At 39.6% G+C, this 20,477-nt stretch overlaps 1 protein-coding gene across 8 annotated transcripts in view; it reads right to left on the bottom strand.

The window, feature by feature from the left end:
- Window positions 1-20,477, bottom strand: part of LUC7L2 (LUC7 like 2, pre-mRNA splicing factor) — a 68,853-nt gene that overhangs the window by 16,522 nt on the left and 31,854 nt on the right. For all 8 annotated transcript variants that reach the window (XM_054496781.2, XM_054496787.2, XM_054496789.2 and 5 more), the window contains 3 exons: window positions 8,082-8,180; window positions 4,579-4,689; window positions 1,017-1,160 (listed from right to left, as the gene is read on the bottom strand). In XM_054496781.2, coding sequence (XP_054352756.1) covers window positions 1,017-1,160; window positions 4,579-4,689; window positions 8,082-8,180 — 354 coding nt within the window. The remainder of the gene's footprint in view (window positions 1-1,016; window positions 1,161-4,578; window positions 4,690-8,081; window positions 8,181-20,477) is intronic.

Below are 20,477 nucleotides of genomic sequence, written 5' to 3'. Positions count from 1 at the left end.
TCAATCAAGAAAAGAGAAGACATCAATTGCAAACATTCTACAGATATTAAAAGAGAACACTATGAACAACTTTATATCAATAAATACAACTTAGAAGAGATTTTGTGAAAGACAAATTTACCAAAAGTAATTTAAAAAACAACAAAAAAAACAGGTCAGGCGCAGTGGCCCACGCCTGTAATCCCAGCACTTTGGGAGGCTGAGGTGGACAGATCACCTGAGGTCAGGAGTTCAAGACCAGCCTGGCCAAACATGGTGAAAGCCTATCTCTACTAAAAATACAAAAAATTAGCCAGGCATGGTGGTACACGCCTGTAGTCCCAGCTACTCGGCAGGCTGAGGCAAGAGAATCGCTTGAACCCGGGAAGCAGAGGTTTCAGTGAGCTGAGATCACACCACTACACTCCAGCCTTGGAGAGAGAGTAAGACTCTGTCTTAAAAAAAAAAAAAAAGGCCTGGCACAGTGGTTCACGCCTGTAATCCTAGCACTTTGGGAGGTTGAGGCAGGTGGATCACCTGAGGTCGGGTGTTCAAGACCAGCCTGACCAACATGGAGAAACCCTGTCTCTACTAAAAATATTAATATTAGCCAGGTGTGGTGGCATGGGCCTGTAATCCCAGCTACTTGGGAGGCTGAGGCAGGAGAATTGCTTGAACCCGGGAGGCAGAGGTTGCGGTGAGCCGAGATTGTGCCATTGCACTCCTGCCTGAGCAACAAGAGCAAAACTCCATCTCAAAAAAACAAAAAGAAGAAGGATGGACTTGAATTGGACTCAAGCGATCCACCTCAGCCTGCAGAATAGCTGGGACCAAAGGCACGCACCACCACAACCAGCTTTTTCTGTGTTTTGTTTTGTTTTTGTCTTTTAGTTCAACTTCTCTTTTATAACTGTTCAATAATTTTCATTCAAATACGTGTTCTTAGAGAAGTATAGATACTGAAGTTTCATCTACTACTTTTTTTTTGTAGTCTTACCAAATTAAGCAGAATTTGTCTACTACTATTAAGAATTTACCTCTGCTTCTCTTTTCTTTGCCCGTGCTTTCTCTACTTCATCCATTACTTTCTGGGATTCCTCCACATTCCCTTCAGCTCCTAGTTGTTCCACCTTGGCTAACAATTTACCTATTTCTTCATTTAACTCATGAACACGTTCTGCCTAAAAAGAAATAAAAAAGAAGATCGTGAATAAACAAGAGAATGAATTTTAAACTTCAAAGTATTTCAGAACTGCTGAGAAAAAACTTGTTATCTAACGCAATATGTGGTTAAAGAATGCTTTCTGAGCATATCCCAAATGAACTACTGAGACATCAGGATGTTCTGAGCCTGCCTGCCTTACCTCAATGAAGTCAGGGCTACTACTTGGCCCAATATAACTTTCTGTCCGCTGGCGAGGTGGTGTACTCCTAGTGTAAAATACCATTTCTTCCATGATCTGGCCCTTTGTACTTTTCTAAACCATCTCTTGCTACTCCCCCACCTCACAACATAATTTATAGTTTCCCAAACTTATCCTGTTGTTTTCTACCTCTGTGACTTTGCATATACTCTTCTTTCTGGGATGGGATCCCTTACCTCTCTTGTCCGCCTACTGAATATTCACTCGTTCCAACAAGATCCAACTCAAGGGCCATTTCTGCAAAGCATTCCTGAACAGTCACCACATCCCAGCCCCACTTAAACACATCAGCACAGATGGCCATACTCTCTCCTTTGTGTCACCTTTGTATCTTTTTTGACAGTTCCTTTGATAAATATCATACTACTTTAAGGACAGCTATCTGTATTTCCCATCTTTGTATCTCTAGCGCTCAGCAAATAGCCTACCTAGGCTCAAACATGAGTTAAAGAAATGAATTGGTGGATCAAGTTCAGGAGTCCATCAGATCTGACTTACTGCTAAACCAATTACTATCCGTGTAATTTTGGCCACATTACTTATACCTGAATCCATTTCCTCATCTAAGAAGTACCTATCCCACAAAGTTGTGAGAAATGAGAAAATATGCCTTGTATGTACACTGCATAGCACCTTGCTGATTTTCAGCATACTCGCCTGGCAACTTCACTCTATGAGTCCTTAGCTTTCCACTGGGATTAACTCTTGCCTTGGGAAAGAATACATTCCTCTTCCTCATCACCATCATCACCCTCGCAACTTAGTTCATTCTTACTGTTGTAATGGCACATAAAACATACATATAATCATTATTTGGGCCACAAAGTCTTTGCTGTATGGCCAATTATAATATGTTAGCAAAGAAAGTTTTAATTTCTTGTTGTTATTGTTGTTTTTGAGATGGAGTCTTGCTCTGTCGCCCAGGCTGGAGTGCAGTGGCACGATTTCAGTTCACTACAACCTCCGCCTCCTGGGTTCAAGCAATTCTCCTGTCTCAGCCTCCCACGTAGCTGAGATTACAGGCATGCACCACCATGCCTGGCTAATTTTGCAGTTTTTGTAGAGACAGGGTTTCACTATGTTGGCCAGGCTGGTCTCAAACTCCTGACCTTAAGTGGTCCACCCACCTTGGCCTCACAAAGTGCTGGGATTACAGGTGTGAGCCACCAAGCCCAGCCGAAGGTTTTAGTTTGGTATGAGTTTCCAGTCCCAACAAACCAGTTTACTGGTTTAATTAATAATCTTTACTTCTCAAATATCTTTCAACCCAAAATACTTCTTCCCTCAATGAGAGTCCAATTCTATTATCACTATCCTCCCTCTCTACCAAATGGTTATTTTCCTTTAAATACATCATTGAATGACTAAACTGTTGTCCAAAACTTTTCTTTCTTCCCTGTATCCATGTCCTTGACCATGTAATCGTGTACCATCGTACTCTGACTGAATTTGGCCATGAACTTGCTTTGGTTACTGAGATGGCAGCAAACATGACCAAAGGAGAGGCCTGTGTGATGGGGCTTGATGCTTCTGCACCTCTGCCACCACCATGACAACACGGCCAGGCTAGCCTGCTGGGCATGGCTCTGCATCCGCTAGTGGATTGCAAGGCATGTGAGTAAGCCCAGCTGAAACAAGAATAACTGCTCAGTCAAGTTCAGCCTAAATCATTGACTGCAGAGTCATGGGCTAAATATATACTTACTGTTTCAAGTCACTGAGCTTTGAAGTGGTTTGTTATACAGCATTTGTGTGGTGATGGATAACCAATACAACCAATACAACCAATACAACTCGGGCTCTACCAAGCACTTACAGATCTCTTCCAACCACGAGATACTAGATCCTTTGTACTTCAGGATGCCAGTCTTTCCAGTCCCCATCTTCAGAGAATTTTCAGAAAAGGTTTGACTAAAAGCAACCCTTTTCTCAAACGATGGAATCTATTTTCATTTGTATATACATATCTGAACGCCATATTTTAATACTGTCATCTAAACTCCACCTGGGTAACTCTTTTTCTCCCATTCTGCATTTTCATAAAACACACTAGATCATACTGAATGGAATATAATTATGTTGTAATAAGTCATCAACAAATGCAATATAAAAGACCTTGTTTGGATTCTAATAACAAATCGACTCTATATATAAAAAATAAACATATACTGGATAACATTTAAAAAATTACTGTTAACTTTATGTATGTATTACTGTGGTTATAATTTACAGGTGAAATATGACATTTAACATTTGCTTTTAAAAGCAAATAAAAATACTGTGGTATATCTGTACAATGGAGAAATAAAAAGGAATGAACTGATACACACAACTTGAATGAATCTCAAGAAAGTTATATGGAATGAAAAAGGCCAAATCTCAAAAGCATACACAGGATTTCATTTATGTTAACACTCCATGAAATAACATAACTACAGAGATAGAGAATAGGTTAGTTGTTGCCAAGGGTAGAGATGCTGGGTGGGTGTGAAGATGGATGTAACTATAAAAGGGGTAACATGAGGGAGTCTTGTGGCAATGTTATAGTTAAGCATCCTAACTGTGGCTGTAATTACACACGTGATTAAACTGCAGAGAGCTGGCCAGGCATGGTGGCTCACACCTGTAATCCCAGCACTTTGGGAGGCCAAGGTGGGCAGATCGCTTGAGGCCAGAAGTTTGAGACCAGCCTGGCCAACATGGCAAAACCCCGTCTCTGCTAAAAATAAAAAAAATTAGCTGGGCCTGGTGACGCACGCCTGTAATCCCAGTTACTCAGAAGGCTGAGGCACGAGACTTGAGCCCAGAAGGCAGAGATTGCAGCAAGCCAAGATTAAACCACTGCACTCCAGCCTGGGCAACACAGCAAAACTGTCTCAAACAAAAACAAAAACAAAAAAACTGCACAGAGCTATACATACAGACATGCATACACAAATAAATGCATGCATAACTGGCAAAATCTGAATAAAATATAAGGATTAGACCAATGTCAATTTATTTGATATTGCACTATACTGTATAAGATGTTTACATTGGGGCAGACAAGAAAGTATACAGAATTCCTTGTATATGTCTTTGCAATCTCTTGCAAATCTAATTATTTCAAAATAAAAACTTAAACAAAAGGAGTCGAAATAATACTTCGTACTAATGAAATGATTAAAATTCTTACCTTTGCTGCTACTTCAGCACTAATCTCTTCTTGAGTTTCCGCTAATCTTTTCTTGGCCACTTCTGTTCTACGATCACAATCTGCAATGAATGACTGCAAATGATCCATGGCCTACAAAGTTTAATTAAAGACAATTACTGTCAGAAAGTCAACTTTATTCAGAAATATCTTCATACAAAAATCACACTTTGCTTTTTAAAATGCTACCATGGTGGGGCACGGTGGCTCACATCAGGAATCCAAGCACTTCAGGAGGCTAAGGCAGGCAGATCACTTGAGGCCAGCCTGGCCAACTTGGTGAAACCCTGCCTCTACTTAAAATCCAAATTTAGCCAGGTGGGTGGTGCACACCTGTAGTCTCAGCTTCTCGGGAGGCTGAGGCAGAAGGAACACTTGGGCCCAAAGAGGCTGAGGCTGCAGTGAGCCCTGATGATGCCAATGCACTCCAGTCTGGGTGACACAGCGAGACCCTGTCATTAAAAAAAAAAAAAAAAAAAAAAAAAAAAAAAAAGAAGCTGGGCGTGGTGGGTCACGCCTATAATTCCAGCACTTTGGGAGGCCGAAGCAGGTAGATCACCTGAAGTTATTTGAGACCACGCTGGCCAACATGGTGAAACCTCGTCTCTACTAAAAATACAAAAATTAGCCAGACATGGTAGTGCACGCCTGTAATCCCAGCTACTCGGGGAGGCTGAGGCAGGAGAATCACTTGCACCTGGGAGGCAGAGGTTGCAGTGACCCAAGATCGCACCACTGCATTCTAGCCTGGGTGACAGAATGAGACTGTCTCAAAAAAAATCACTTGAAGACATGGAGAAATGTTCAGGATTCATTTGTAAATAAAAAGCAAATTACAAATGTTATGCAGTAAGATCCCAATTTTGTAAAATAAAGACAGAAAAATCTGCTGCAAGTCTAGATCTGAATGGACAAAAAGAAAATACAGAAAAAATGGAAAACTATGCAAAATGCTAACAGTAAGTATTTCTGAACATTTTTACCCTTTTTTCTTTTAATTCTCCAAACTGCTTTAGAATTTTTTCTTTTTTAAGAGTCTCGCACATCAGGAAAACTTACCTTTTTTCAGAGAATAAACCATTGAGAATTTTAGCAGTATCTACACTATAAAAATTCAATATTTATATAAAAGACATTTGTGAGGCACATATTAATGTCTACAATTAATAGTTCATTTAAAAGTAAGCTTTAAGAATTCATTCTCAAGTTTGGACTTCCAAATCTTACTGTACAGAAATATAACTAATTCAAGATACAAATGTTTAACTAAAAATACAAATTTATTCAGCACACACTGAATTCCAAAAGTAGTTGGATAACCCAAGAATTTCTTCAATGTGAAAAGCAATAAGGATCATTTTTTAAAAAGCTTTAATCTGTGATAACATAACAATAGTTAATTTCTTTTAATTTGAAAAATTTTAAATCACAACAGAGATCTATTCAAATTTCCTTATGTAAAGATAAAGATGGCATCTCAAAGCAGTGAGAGAAAAGATGGACTAATTAGCAAATAGTGTTGGGTGACTAAGTAGCTATGTGGGGTCGGGGGGAGACTAGATCCATATCTCAGTTCCTTAAACCAGAATAAATCTGAGATGAATCAAGGACTTAAAAGTCTATAAAATGAAGCTAAAATATGCCAGAAGAAACCACAGCAGAGAACTCTTAGCACCTCAGAAAAAGAAAAGCGTTTAGAATTAATGAAACAGATTTGGTTTTTCTGTTTGTTTTTTGAGACGGAGTCTCGCTCTGTCCCCCAAGCTGGAGCACGGTGGCACGATCTAGGCTCACTGCAACCTGACTCCCGGGTTCAAGTGATTCTCCTGCCTCAGCCTCCCGAGTAGCTGGGATTACAGGCACCCACCACCATGCCTGGCTAATTTTTGTATTTTTAGTAGAGATGGGGTTTCACCATGTTGGCCAGGCTGGTCTTGAACTACTGACCTTAGGAAATCCACCCCTGCCTTGGCCTCCCAAAGTGCTGGGATTACAGGCGTAAGAGCCACCATGCCTGGCTATAGATTTGTTAAAGATTGATAAATCAGAAGATATAAATATAAAAATACCCCGCAAGGCCAAAAACCACCAAAAAAGCACGGAAAATGTGTTGTAAATTATATTTCTGAAAACAATTTCATTTCCATTAGCAGAAATTCTTGGATACTCAGAAGACAGGAGGACCTGCTGGTTGGTTTATCTCCTAAACCAAATTTAAAACATCTATTATTTCACTAATAAAATGTATCATAAGATTTATGCACATTAGTATGTTTCATGTAATGCTGATTGTTATGTTTTATATATATGCAAAAAACTTTATTTTTATGCAAACGATTTTCATATAAAAGCAACAATATAAAGTTACATTTCAGGCTTTTTTAGGTATCTAAATGGTGTCTTCCATTTCTTGGTTTTTCATTAAAAACATCGTCCTTAATATCCCCCAAACGGCTGGGTGCGGTGGCTCATGCCTGTAATCCCAGCACTTTGGGAGGCTGAGGCGTGCGGATCACGAGGTCAGGAGATCAAGACCATCCTGGCTAACACGGTGAAACCCTGTCTCTACTAAAAACACAGAAAAATAGCCAGGCGTGGTGGCAGGTGCCTGTAGTCCCAGCTACTCGGGAGGCTGAGGCAGCAGAATGGCGTGAACCTGGGAGGCAGAGGTTGCAGTGAGCTGAGATCAGGCCACTGCACTCCAGCCTGGGCTACAGAGACTTCGTCTCAAAAAAAAAAAAAAAAAAAAAAAAAATTCCCCCAAACACCCATATGCATGTCCCTCAGTATCTGTGGGAGATTGGTTCCAAGATACCCAGCGGATACCAAAATCCATGAATGCATGTTTAATATAAAATGGTATAATCTCCCAGTACATATCCTCCCATATACTTTAAATTGTCTCCAGATTACTTATAATACCTAATACAATGTAAATGCTATGTAAACAGTTATATGTAACGTTTGGGGAATAATAACAAGAACAAAATGTCTGTACATGTTCAGTACGGATGCAACAATCCATTTCTTCTGCTAAATATTTACAATCCCCAATTGGTTCCTTCTACAGATTCGACGACAGATATGGGGGCCAACTATATATACATGTATATATATAAGTAGATTCAAAAATAAATACGAATGTAAAAACTCAGTATATTACTAAAGATAGGTCCTTATATACACTATAAATTAGTTGCTTACATTTGCTTGATATTTCCTTAATCATTACTATTTTGTTGGGAAGAATATGCTTAATTTTCAAAAGAATATATGAATCATATGACTTTTACACATTTTCTTAAAATAGTCTCACCTCATATTTTTAAAAGAGTTGTCAAGAAAGTACATGATCTTAGAGTCTTACCCTTCATATAACCAGAGGATAAACCGCTAAGAGTTTTTCCTATTAAGAGACATTAATCCACATTCACAATGTTTTACAGCAAAAGATAACAACAAACCATTAAAGCAAAATCACATACATCAAGTTCAAAGAAAAAATCTTGTTCTTTGGATGCAATTTCATAATCCGCTCTTAAAGCCAGGTCATGGACTTTCAGACATTCTCCAAGATCCATTCTCTGGAAGGGAAAAAAGACATAATATTAAAACAAAAAAAACATGTTTTTTAAAAAATGCTTCAACAACCACAGTTCTTTTCAGAATACATATTAAGTCATACAGATGCTTTTTTATGTAGGGGCTTCCAAATTACAAAATTTCATAGACAAATATAAAACATGGTGTCAGAAGAAAAAAATGGCACCAATTCTGTCTACCAACAGATGGGAACAGGGATCACTTGTATTTAAGAATAAATGGATATGGAAAAGCTTTTCAGAATCTGAAAAAAGCTTCTAGCTTCTATATCACAACACAGTTCATTTAGCTCCACAACACAAAAAAGATCAAGTTAATTTTAAACCAAACTAAAAGAATACATAAATCGAATTGTTGAGATGTCAATGTGCTTTGAAGAACATCCTATTTTTCAAATAAAGATGGGAGTTCTCAAAAAACAGACTGGTGGCCGGGCATGGTGGCTCATGCCTGTAATCCCAGCACTTTGGAAGGCCAAGGCAGGAGGATTGCTTGAGCCCAGGAATTTGAGACCAGCCTAGCCTGGGCAACACACTAAGACCTGTCTCAATTTTAAAAAATAAAAAATTTTAAAAACCCACAACAAAACAGACTGTTGACTTTGATATAGTCTTGTCTGGGGACAAGACTCCATATAAACTAGTAAAGAGGTGATTTACTAGTAAGACCCAATATAAGTGCACAGAGAACAAGCATTTAATCCCACTTATAATAAGCATGTATCAGTGAAATAAATACTCTTACTGAATCTAGGGTCCTTCTACTTGGAAATTCCAATTAGGTGTTATTTACCAAACCAGAGGCTTTCCTCATATCTGAGAGAAAATATCTAAAAATCTATCCATTTTTACATGTATCTAGGCAACTGATAAGATCTTTCATGAAACTTTTTTGGGGGAAAATATGAGAAAAAATTGGCAAGATGTAAGGATCATTACAGGTATGATTAATCAGTGATGAAAGCAAGGCAGAGATTTTCCAATTGGAAGTGTGACCACCCTTGGAATACCTCAAAATCTCTGGAGGGTTGGTAAAAAGGGAGTACAAGTCATTCTCCCTCCTTTGACTATTAAGTTCCCACTTGTGGCAAGCACTATCTTAGGTACTAGGGATATAAAGTGACACAGAGAGTCTGACTTCATGGAGCTTACATTCTATTTGAGGGGAAACAAATAACAAGAATCATGTCTGTGAACAAAGTTAGATGATATAATAAAATAGCAATGCTCCCCATTATTATGGGGGGCTACTTGGGATGAGTTGGTCAGAGAAGACCTTTCTGAAGAGGATACAATTAAACTGGATCTAAAGAGGGAGAAGCAAATGAATCTTAGGAAAAGGCAAAAAGTAATGTTCCAGGTTGTACAGAAGATTTAGAAGGCAGATCTTTAAAATATTTATTTATTTATATGCCACTATTAATCACAGAGAAGTTTATGGTAACAGGGAACAGGAATAGAGTATGGCACACAGGTCTGAGCCTTAGCTTTGTATACAGTATCTAGAAATGAGTATGCCTATTTAACTTGTCAACAACCTAAATATGTATAAAACAAAAGCATGATAATTAATTTCATGAAATATCCCAACTAAAAAGGATAGTTATTTCACGAGATCAAGATTCAAAAGTATTAATAGACCAGATAAAATTTAAAACAAATAAATATGAAGTCCTATAGTTACATAACCAAGACAATAAATTTACAAATAAGTAGGTATGAGCAGGGAATCAGACATTTTAAAAATGTAAGTAGTCAAGAGTAACAGTTACAGTATGGCACAACTGAGAAAAATCTATATTGTCTAAAACTAACTCAAAGAGGACACAGTATAAACAAAGTAGGAACTCTCTACTGAAGGCTGGTTTTAAAAGCAAACCACTGCTCTCCAAAACACACATTCTAGGTACTAACACATTTCAAAAGGAATATGAGAAAATTAGACAAAGTATCTCAAAACCAGGCTATACAAAAAAGCCAGGGAACAGAAATAAATAGAGAAGACAAAAGATGTGAACCAACTTCAATCATAAAGCAGCAGAAATAGATTTGTTTTACTATGGCCCGAAGGGACTCCAGTGAGTCAGACTTTAACTCTCTGAATACTTTTTCTTCTTTTTTTGAGACAGGGTCTCACTTTGTCACCTAGACTGGAGTGTAGTGGCATAATCATGGCTCACTGCAGCCTCCACCTCCCAGCTCAAGCGATCCTCCCACCTAAGCACCCCTCCCCGACAAGTAGCTGGGACCACAGCCCCCCGCCACCATATCCAGCTAATTATTTTTTTTAAATTATTATTATTATTATACTTTAAGTTTTAGGGTACATGTGCACAATGTGCAGGTTAGTTACATATGTATACATGTGCCATGCTGGCGTGCTGCACCCATTAACTCGCCATTTAGCATTAGGTATATCTCCTAATGCTATCCCTCCCCCCTCCCCCTAATTTTTTTTTTTTTTTTAAGTAGAGACAAAGGATGCTATCTTGCCCAGGCTGGTCTCAAACTCCTGAGCTTGAGTGATTCTCCCACTTTGGCCTCCCAGTGCTGGATTACAGGTATGAGCAACTGCACCTGGCCAAGAAAATATTTTCAATAATCAAAGCTTTCTGAAGATAGAACAAACATCCTCAGAGTTAGTGAGTTCCCAGATAAATGAGGTATTCAAACACTGTTTTGACAACCATTTTACTAGGATATTAAGGAAATAATTCAACCATCAGGTAGCTTTTTTCTTCCTTCGGACTCTTAGACGTTGTGACTATTAAAAAAAAGAAAAAAACCAACAATGTTTCTGGCCACAGTGGCTAATGCCTATAATCCCAGCACTTTGGGGGGCCAAGGTGGGAGGATCGCTTGAGCCCAGGAGTTCCAGACCAGCCTGGGTAACATAAGAAAACCCCGTCTCCACAAAAAGTAAAAAAGAAAAAAATTATCCAGGCATGGTGGCCTATGCTTGTGGTCCCAGCTCCTCAGGAGACAGAGGCAGGGTGATCACTTGAGCTCTGGAGGTCAAAGCTGCAGTAAGCTGTGATCATGCCACTGCATTCCAGCCTGGGTGACAGAGGTAGACCCTGTCTCAAAAGTAAAAACAAACAGAAAATATTTTTCTGTAAAACTATATTACCTTCAGTTCTTAATTATATAATGGAATGAATGGGAACGTATAAATTCTGCCCCTAAAGTTATCCTTTGGGAAATAATGAGGACTCAACACTGTTATAAAAGTCCTCATCATGCTTAATGGTATTAAAGTACTGTACTGTTACTGAGCATGCTGAGATTTTTCCAAGCTCCAATCCTTACCCCCCGATTCATTAGTCTGGTTTAACAAGCTAAGGAGTTTTTCAGTGACAATAAACAAAAAGTAAAGCTTTCTATGGATGTGTAGAAATTCAAATTTAAAAGGTGCTCATTAAACAATTATTAAGAAAATGCAGTAAATATTCCTAAGAAAGAATTCCAGAAAATGTAACAGGAATGAAAGAAGCTAATGGCAGAAGGATGCTGTCATTGTCATGGATATGCCAGGCAGTAGGTTTCTGAAATTAACAATTTCTAAACATCAATCATGCCAACAACTTCCTTAATATTTTATTTCCACAAGCTATAGCTGTTCACATGATGCTACATTTTATTTCATAAAATGCAAGATGTCACAGTTGGAAAGGCTTTTTGATCCACTGTGGTTCTCAACCTAGACCTGGGGAACTTTTACATAATATTGATGGAAGCTTTTAAAAAACAGTCCCAATTCCTACCTCCCAAAGACTGACTGAATTGTAAAAGCCCCCCAGGTACTTTTAATGTGCAGTGTTGAGAACCACTCACTGATCTAGTTTTATTCCCATTCTTTGCACAGAAAGAATGACTTGCTCAGGGTGCTTATCAGAAAATCTGGTTAGACTGATTCCTAGTCTAATATTGCTTCCACTTTACCATGCTAGTTTTGGTTATTTCAGTACTAACTTACCTTTCAATATTTTTCAGTAAGTCATTCCCCACAACATCTAAAAAAGCTCACCGCAGAGATTCAAAGCAGCTGTCTACTTCCTTTCTTCCGTATCTCCTTTATCTTACTTTCATCAGTTCCCTGATCAACTACATTTCCAATCCGTATTCAACAAAAACTTAAAAGTAACACACAGAAATTTTGCCTCATTGTTTTTAACCTAAACATCTCTGTCTCTATCGCAATAATTCTAGGCTCCCTGCCTCCACTTCTTTAAAGTTACATCACACAACCAACCAAAGGAAGAAAAGCAACTATGTAGACCAAGAACAAAACGAACACAAGAAAAGATACAATTTTACCACTATAGTAGAGGTGGACTTTTTGGTGAGAGTAGCCTTTCGGGGAAGGCATGCCATGGGGAAGATGCATGAGAGGGGGAAGATTAACTCACTAAAATGTGAGCTCCATAGGGCAAGGATTCTTCTGTTTTATCTACGATGTGCCTATGTTGAATAAATCGAACTGGGAAAGAGGGAAAAGAAGAACATTTGGCACAGGGCGGCTTATTAACAAGCCAGAGTGGTCAAGATGAATTCCAGGACAAAACTGATCTGAGCTTCTGGAAGGGAGGTTCTTCTTAGCCTCTCCTTGGATTATCTCTTTTCCTTGGACTCCTTACCTTCTTAAGTGTTTTGAGCTATTCTTTTTTCCTCCAAGAGGCAGGCTAGTTGGGCTTGTCACTTTCTGGGCTATGAGTCCTTGCAAGTTTATAGTCTAGCCTGACTCATCATAGTAGATTTTGGTGTCAAAGCCCTAGGACCAAGGGCCTAATTATAATAAAGAAGGCTTTTTTTGTATGTGGAATATCCTCAGTGGTTATCTCTTCAGGGAGCTGGTGGGACAGTAGGTATAGCCAAGGCAGATTTTCAGAATACTAGGCATCTATGTTCCTCTGTCCATACCATGATGACTACTAAGCATCTACTCTGGCACTGTGCTATGCACACGAGAAGTATTTAAAATTTAAAACAAGGTCAGGTGCGGTGGCTCACTCCTGAAATCCCAGCACTTTGGGAGGCCAAGGCAGGCAGATCACTTGAGGTCAGAAGTTTGAGACCAGCCTGGGCAACATGGTGAAACCCCGTCTCTACCAAAAACACAAAAAATAGCTGGACAGGGTGGCAGGCACCTGTAATCCCAGCTACTCAGGAGGATGAGGTACAATAATCACTTGAACCCAGGAGGCAAAGGTTTGCAGTGAGCTGAGATCGTGCCACTGCACTCCAGCCTGAGAAACAGAGTAAGACTCTGTCACAAAATATATAATTATTTATTTATTTATTTTTACTTTTTTAGAGACAGGGCCTCACTCTGTCCCCCAGTCTGGAGTACAATGGCATGATCTCAGCTCACTGCAACCCTACCTCCCAGGGTCAAGCAATCCTCCCGCTTCAGCCACCTGACACCTGAGTAGCTGGGACCAACAGGCACACATCACCATACCCGGCTAATTTTTTGGAGACGGAGTCTCGCTCTGTTGCCCAGGCTGGAGTGCAGTGGCACAATCTCAGCTCACTGCAACCTCTGCCTCCCAGGTTCAAGCAATTCTCCTGCCTTGGCCTCCGTAGTAGCTGGGATTACAGGCGTGCACCACCACACCTGGCTAATTTTTGTATTTTTAGTAGAGTTGGGGTTTCACCATGTTGGCCAGGCTGGTCTCAAACTCTTCACCTCAGTTAATTCAACCGCCTCAGCCTCCCAAAGTGCTGGGATTACAGGCGTGAGCCACCACACCTGGTCTTAAAAATTTTTTTTTAATTTAACAAGTAGTTGCTGGGTGCGGTTGCTCATGCCTGTAATTACAGCACTTTGGGAGGCCGAGGAGGGCAGATCACCTGAGGTTGGGAGTTCGAGAACAGCCTGACCAACATGGAGAAAGCTCGTCTCTACTAAAAAAAATACAAAATTAGCCGGGCGTGGTGGTGGCTGCCTGTAATCCTAACTACTCAGGAGGCTGAGGCAGGAGAATAGCTTGAACCTGGGGGGCAGAGGTTGCGGTGAGCCGAGATCACACCATTGCACTCCAGCCTGGGAAACAAGAGCGAAACTCCATCTCAAAAAAAAACCAAGTAGTTTACTTCATAATTAAATTCCTTCCACAAGTTTATTCTTGGTTTTTAATTTTTACGTCTAAATGCTTAGATTATAGATTTAAAAAAAATGCTTATTTGTAATTAAGTTCAGTTCTGCATTTTGTCTTCTCCATTCTGAATCCATTACTCCATGAAATGTTGACCAAATAACTATACCTGATCCTGGTAACTTATAGCCCCACAGCATTTTATATTGTTTTACTAACAAAGGTAACAAAGTTAAATCGTCAAGAATTTTTAACTTTTCTTTTCAAATTCCAAAAGTGAATGTTATTTCCCCAAATAAACTCTTAAGCTTCATTAGAAAAATGGTCCGTTTCTCTTACTTATTCCTCCCAGAAGACCAGGTTTTGCACAAACCATGACTACTGAATACACCTGATAATTTGACTAAGGAATTCTATTTCTAAGGAATTAAGAAAATAGTGAAATAATTATAAAAAGATAAATGGAGAATAAAGTTTAACAATGTTGTTTTTTATAAAACGAGAAACATTTTAAGAGCCTCTCAACAGAGGTTTGGTTGATTCAGCTATGGAATAGCCATACAGTGTCTATTTAGCCTTTAAAAATGATGTTCTTGATATACCAAGTGGAGAAAAGAGAAGGTGGCAAAGAAAGACATAATAAAATACGAATTTTGGAATTTACAAATCTATATTACCATGAGGGTGGTTTGAACTTTCTGGTAGTGGTTGAATTATAAGCAACAAGCATGTATTATTATTACAATTAGAAAAATCAATGAAGCCAGGCCGGGCGTAGTGGCTCACACCTGTAGTCCCAGAACTATGGGAGCCTGAGGCAGGCAGATCACTAGAGGCCAGGAGTTCGAGACCAGCCTGGCAAACATGGTGAAACCCCGTCTCTACCAAAAATATAAAAATTAGCTGGGCATGGTGACATGCCTGCAATCCCAACTACTCGGGAGGCTGAGGCAGAAGAATCGCTTAAACCTGGGAGGCAAAGGTTGCAGTGAGCCAAGATCATGTCACTGCCCTCTAGCCTGGGTGACAGAGACCCTGTCCCCCCCCACCCCCCAAAAAAAGAAGCCAATTTAATTTTAGAGAAAAAAAATTGAGAGGCATGTGAAAACTATACTAAAATCAACAAATAGAAATAATACGGTAGAGCAAATCAAAAGGTTGATTTATACATTGAGTGTACTGCTAAGTGTAAATTAATAGTAGTAATATGCTAATGAATATATAAATGATAGAATTTGGCATAGTAATAGCTCCAAGTAATTGTAAATATACCTGCTTTGTTATGTGTTTGAACATTTGTTCAGTTCTATGAACCAGATCCTGATCAAAATTACAGAACAGCATGAGAATATAATTTCTACTATCAAGGAATTTATATTCACAATGGAAATCAAGACCTTAAAACTAAAGCAACAGCTGCAAATGTCTACAAAGATGTACACACAAGGATTTGACTGCCACCGTGTACACCAAAAACAGAAACAAAGACTATTAATATATTAATACTCACTGCATATAAAAGATGAGAACAGCCACACTACAAAATATTATTCAGGCATTTTTAAAAATGCAGACAACTGATATGGAAACCTCTCCAAGACAAGTGAAAAAAATTCAAACAATATAATGCCATCTGTTAAAACACACAAGCTTGTGTAAATGCACAAGCATTTACACAAGGAGAGTGAAAGATGTATACTAAATTGTTGACAAGGTTTAGATCTGAGATGGAGGGTGATGTATAATTGGAAACATTCATGTTTTATGCTTTATTCTCTTGCACTTAAAAACTACATTGTCTAGGCCCGGCACGGTGGCTCACACCTGTAATCCCAGCACTTTGGGAGGCCAAGACGGGTGAATCACGAGGTCAGGAGATCGAGACCATCCTGGCTAACATGGTGAAATCCCATCTCTACTAAAAATACAGAAAAATTAGCCGGGCGTGGTGGTGGGCGCCTGTAGTCCCAGCTACTTGGGAGGCTGAGGCAGGAGAATGGCGTGAACCTGGGAGGTGGAGCTTGCAGTGAGCCGAGATCGCGCCACTGCACTCCAGCCTGGGCGACAAAGCAAGACTCTGTCTCACAAAAAAAAAAAAAAAAAAAAAAAAAAAAAACTACACTGTCTAAATTATAAGACAGACTAGGCCAGACGCAGTGGCTCATGTCTGTAATCCCAGCACTTTGGGAGGCCGAGGCAGGTGGAGCACTTGAGGTCAGAAGTTTGAGACCAGCCTGGCCAATATGGTGAAACCCCATCTCTACTAAAAATACAAAAATTAGCCAGGTGTGGTGGCATGTGCCTGTAGTCCCAGCTATTCAAGAGGCTGAGGCAGGAAAATCACTTGAACCCAGGAGGCAGAGGTTGTGGTGAGTGGAGATGGCGCCACTGCACTCCAGCCTGGGGGACAGATTGAGACCCTGGTCTCCAAAAAAAAAAAAAAAAAAGAGAGAGAGAGAGACTGGGCACTGGACCACATCGAAACACCTCCTTTACCTCGTATTACCCATTTGACCCTGAGAAATTCACTTAAACTCTCTGAACTTCCAACCTGGAGCGCAGTGGCACAATCATAGCTCGCTGCAGCCTTGAATTCCTAGGCTTAAGTGATCTTCCCACTTTAGTCTCCTCACTAGCTAGAAGTACATGTGCGTGCCACACCGAGCTAATTTTTTTTCTTTTGAGATGGGATCTTGCTATGTTGTCCAGGCTGGTAACTCCTGGCCTCAAGTGATCCTGCCTGCGCCAGCTGAACTTGTTTTCTCAAGTACTTCAGGATTGCTGTTCAGATCAAGTAAGATGTTTATAAAAGCACTCTGAAGGCAGGCTGTCAACCTACTTATTTTTGCATATTGATTGCAATGGGATATAAGCTCAATGAGCGAGGAACATAGTCTTTCTTGATCATTGTAACAGCCCCAATGAGATAACACGGTCCACCACATAATAGGTACTCAGTATTTTGTTACATAATATGATATATTACAGCTCAATATTTGTTCAATGAATAACTTATTTCCTTGGCTCATAACTTTACCTACTTCTAATGCTTCCATTTTCAAGCAAATTCACAAAAGAGGGCTATCTTTATTAAATATCAGTGTGTATGAGGAGGTTTCTAGGACAAGTGAAGATAATTTACACAGAAGACAAAGAATAGAGAGAAAGAGCTAGAGCACATGCTTCAAGAGGAGAATACAGTATTTCCTATCGGGAAAATAAAGAGGAGCAACTTAACTGGAATGAGATGATTTCTACTAGAAGATAAAGGAAAATGATGGGGGGAAAAGGGGATGTAGGATTATACTGGTCCACAGGCGACTAGTTTACAGCCTCTGACTAGATTGTGAAAGAGTCTGAAAATGAATAAAAAAAAAATGCAGAATTTATTCTGTAGGCAAAGAAGAATGCTTGACTACTTAGGCAGAAATATGACACAATAAAATCCATGTTTCAGAACCATTAACACTAGGATGGATTGACCAGAAGAAAGAGACAAAGGGCAAGAGAAGATATTACAAGAACCTAGGAATAAAGCCACTGGGGTCAAATTAGAAGAGAAAAGAGAAAGGAGGTGACAGAGGTAAACCAGAGTGCCGAAGAATTAAAAAAAAAAAAAAAAAAACCATTTAAAAAATGTGAAATGTCTCTGGGATAATGAATCCCATCACACCTTCTTACAAATATGGAAATCAAGACTCAGATCAATATTTGCCTAAGATCATAAGCTAATGGCAGCTGAGTAAAAATCTCAACAGATCTTTAATACAGCTCAATATTCTTTCAATAACAGTAACTTTCAACCTACAGGTATTAGCTAAATGGAAATTAAGTGTGGAAAGAAAAAAGTCAGGAGTCTTTTGAGGGTTTCAAGTATTTCAAACATGAGAAAACAATGATGCTACCAAGAAAATTGACTAAATCAAATGGGAAAACGTCTTGTTCTGGACAAGATGATTTTGATGTAATAACAGGAAATCTAAGTAGCAGCGTCTAGTATGATACAGATATATGACTATATTCACTATAGGCTTTCTTTACCCAAGTTTTCCAGGATGAAAGTTCTACATATTCCTCCCCAGAGTACAGCTCAAGCATTTTTCCAGAAGACCCTCTAACAAATTATACAAGAACACGGAGTCTGACCCCCATGTTAACAAGTATACCTTAGACATGAGTATAGGGTGAAGAGAAATGGGGCACATTGTGCATACATAACGCTGCTGCTTTTCTACCACTTCACAATTTCTTAACTGACTTTTCCCACTTGTATATGTTCCACCTCCAAACCTATTTTTCCCAAAGTAAAAATAAATCATGATATTTTTCTACCTTTTTGTAATTTTTTTAAGAACATAGGAAATATTTTTGTATCCATTTCTGACCCTAGATATGCACAGAAAACTAGAAAAAGTTAAAACAAGAGGTCTTATCGCACAAAGACTATGGTGTACTATCTAACTGGAAAGAGAGAGAGAATGAGAATATATACACAAATGAGATAAATTTTTTTTCAGTATTACAGAAAGCAGGTGCTATACTGGGGTTCAGAGGCTAAATTGCTACAGGGTAAGGCAATCACATATAGTAAGCCAGATAGGATTTAAATTTGTAGAGAGGAGAAAGAATATTGCAGGCTGATGAAAAGAGTGTAAACAAAAACGAGAAGCATGCGAGGGAAAGAAAGGAGTGAGATGACAATAAGTAAATCAGTTTGATCAAACGAGAGAACCAGGCCAGACATGGTGGCTCACGCCTGCAATCCCAACACTTTGTGAGGCCACAGCAGGAGGATCACTTGAGGCCAGGAGTTTCAGGCTTCAGTGAGCTATAATGACACTACTGCACTTCAGTCCTGCATGACAGAGCAAGATTCTGTCTCCAAAAAACAAAAAAAAAAAGGAAAAGAAAAAACAACTTATACTATTTATTCATTCAAGGGAGAAGCAGCCTGGGTAAGTATTTTAGATTTTTCAGTACAGATATAAACAATACAGAAACACCACAAGTTTTGCGTAGGAACAAAATGGCAAGTTGATTCCCACTCAGAAATGACTACCTTCTTCTCCACATTCGATCTCAAATGTCACTTCATCGAAAATTTTCTTCATTAGGAAACAAGAGCTCTCATATAAAAAATAAATAAATAAAATAAAAATTTTCAGCCAGGCGCAGTGGCTCACACCTGTAATCCCAGCACTTTGGGAGGCCAAGGTGAACAGGAGTTCAAGACCAGCCTGGCCAACATGGTAAAATCGTGTCTCTACTGAAAATACAAAAAAATAGCCAGGCGTGGTGGCAGGCACCTGCAGTCCCAGCTACTCCAGAGGCTGAGGCAGGAGAATGGCGTGAACCTGGGAGGCGGAGCTTGCAGTGAGCCGAGATCATGCCACCGCACTCCAGCTTTACAAGTCATATTATCTGAGTAAAATCAACACATATCTTTATTTTTGATCCTGTAAGCCAAAAAGGTTTATGAGACCATGTATTCTCAAAATGCTTTGGCTGGGCACGGTGGCTCACGCCTGTAATCCCAGCACTTTGGGGGGCTGAGGCAGGCAGATCACCTGAGGCCAGGAGTTCGAAGCCAGCCTGGCCAACATGGTGAAACCCTGTCTCTACTACAAATACAAAAACTTAGCTGGGCATGGTGGCACGTGCCTGTAATTCAGCTACTTGAGAGGATGAGGCAGGAGAATTGCTTGAACCCAGAAGGAGGAGGCTGCAGTGAGCTAAAATCAAGCCATTGCACTCCAGCCTGGGGAACAAGAGCAAAACTCTGTCTCAAAAAAACAAACAAAAAAAAGCTCTAATCCTTTAATCCTATATAGGTTAAAGTAAAACACTAATGAGCTTTTAGAAGTTCCCTTAATGAGTAAGAATCAACTAGAAAGCATTTAGGTCTTGCCTACAGGTAGAACTCATCACATGTTAAAAAATATTTCCAGTGGCCAGGTGTGGTGGCTCACGCCTGTAACCCTAGCACTTTGGGAGGCCAAGGTGGGCGGATCATGAGGTCAGGAGATCGAGACCATCCTGGCTAACACGGTGAAACCCCGTCTCTACTAAAAATACAAAAAAAAAATTAGCCAGGTGTGGTGGTGGGCGCCTGTAGTCCCAGCTACTAGGGAGGCTGAGGCAGGAGAATGGCATGAACCCGGGAGGCAGAGCTTGCAGTCAG

This window comes from Pongo pygmaeus, chromosome 6 (genome assembly GCF_028885625.2).
Source record: "Pongo pygmaeus isolate AG05252 chromosome 6, NHGRI_mPonPyg2-v2.0_pri, whole genome shotgun sequence".
Lineage (NCBI taxonomy): Eukaryota > Metazoa > Chordata > Mammalia > Primates > Hominidae > Pongo > Pongo pygmaeus.
This window is presented reverse-complemented; position numbering and strand designations above follow the sequence as displayed.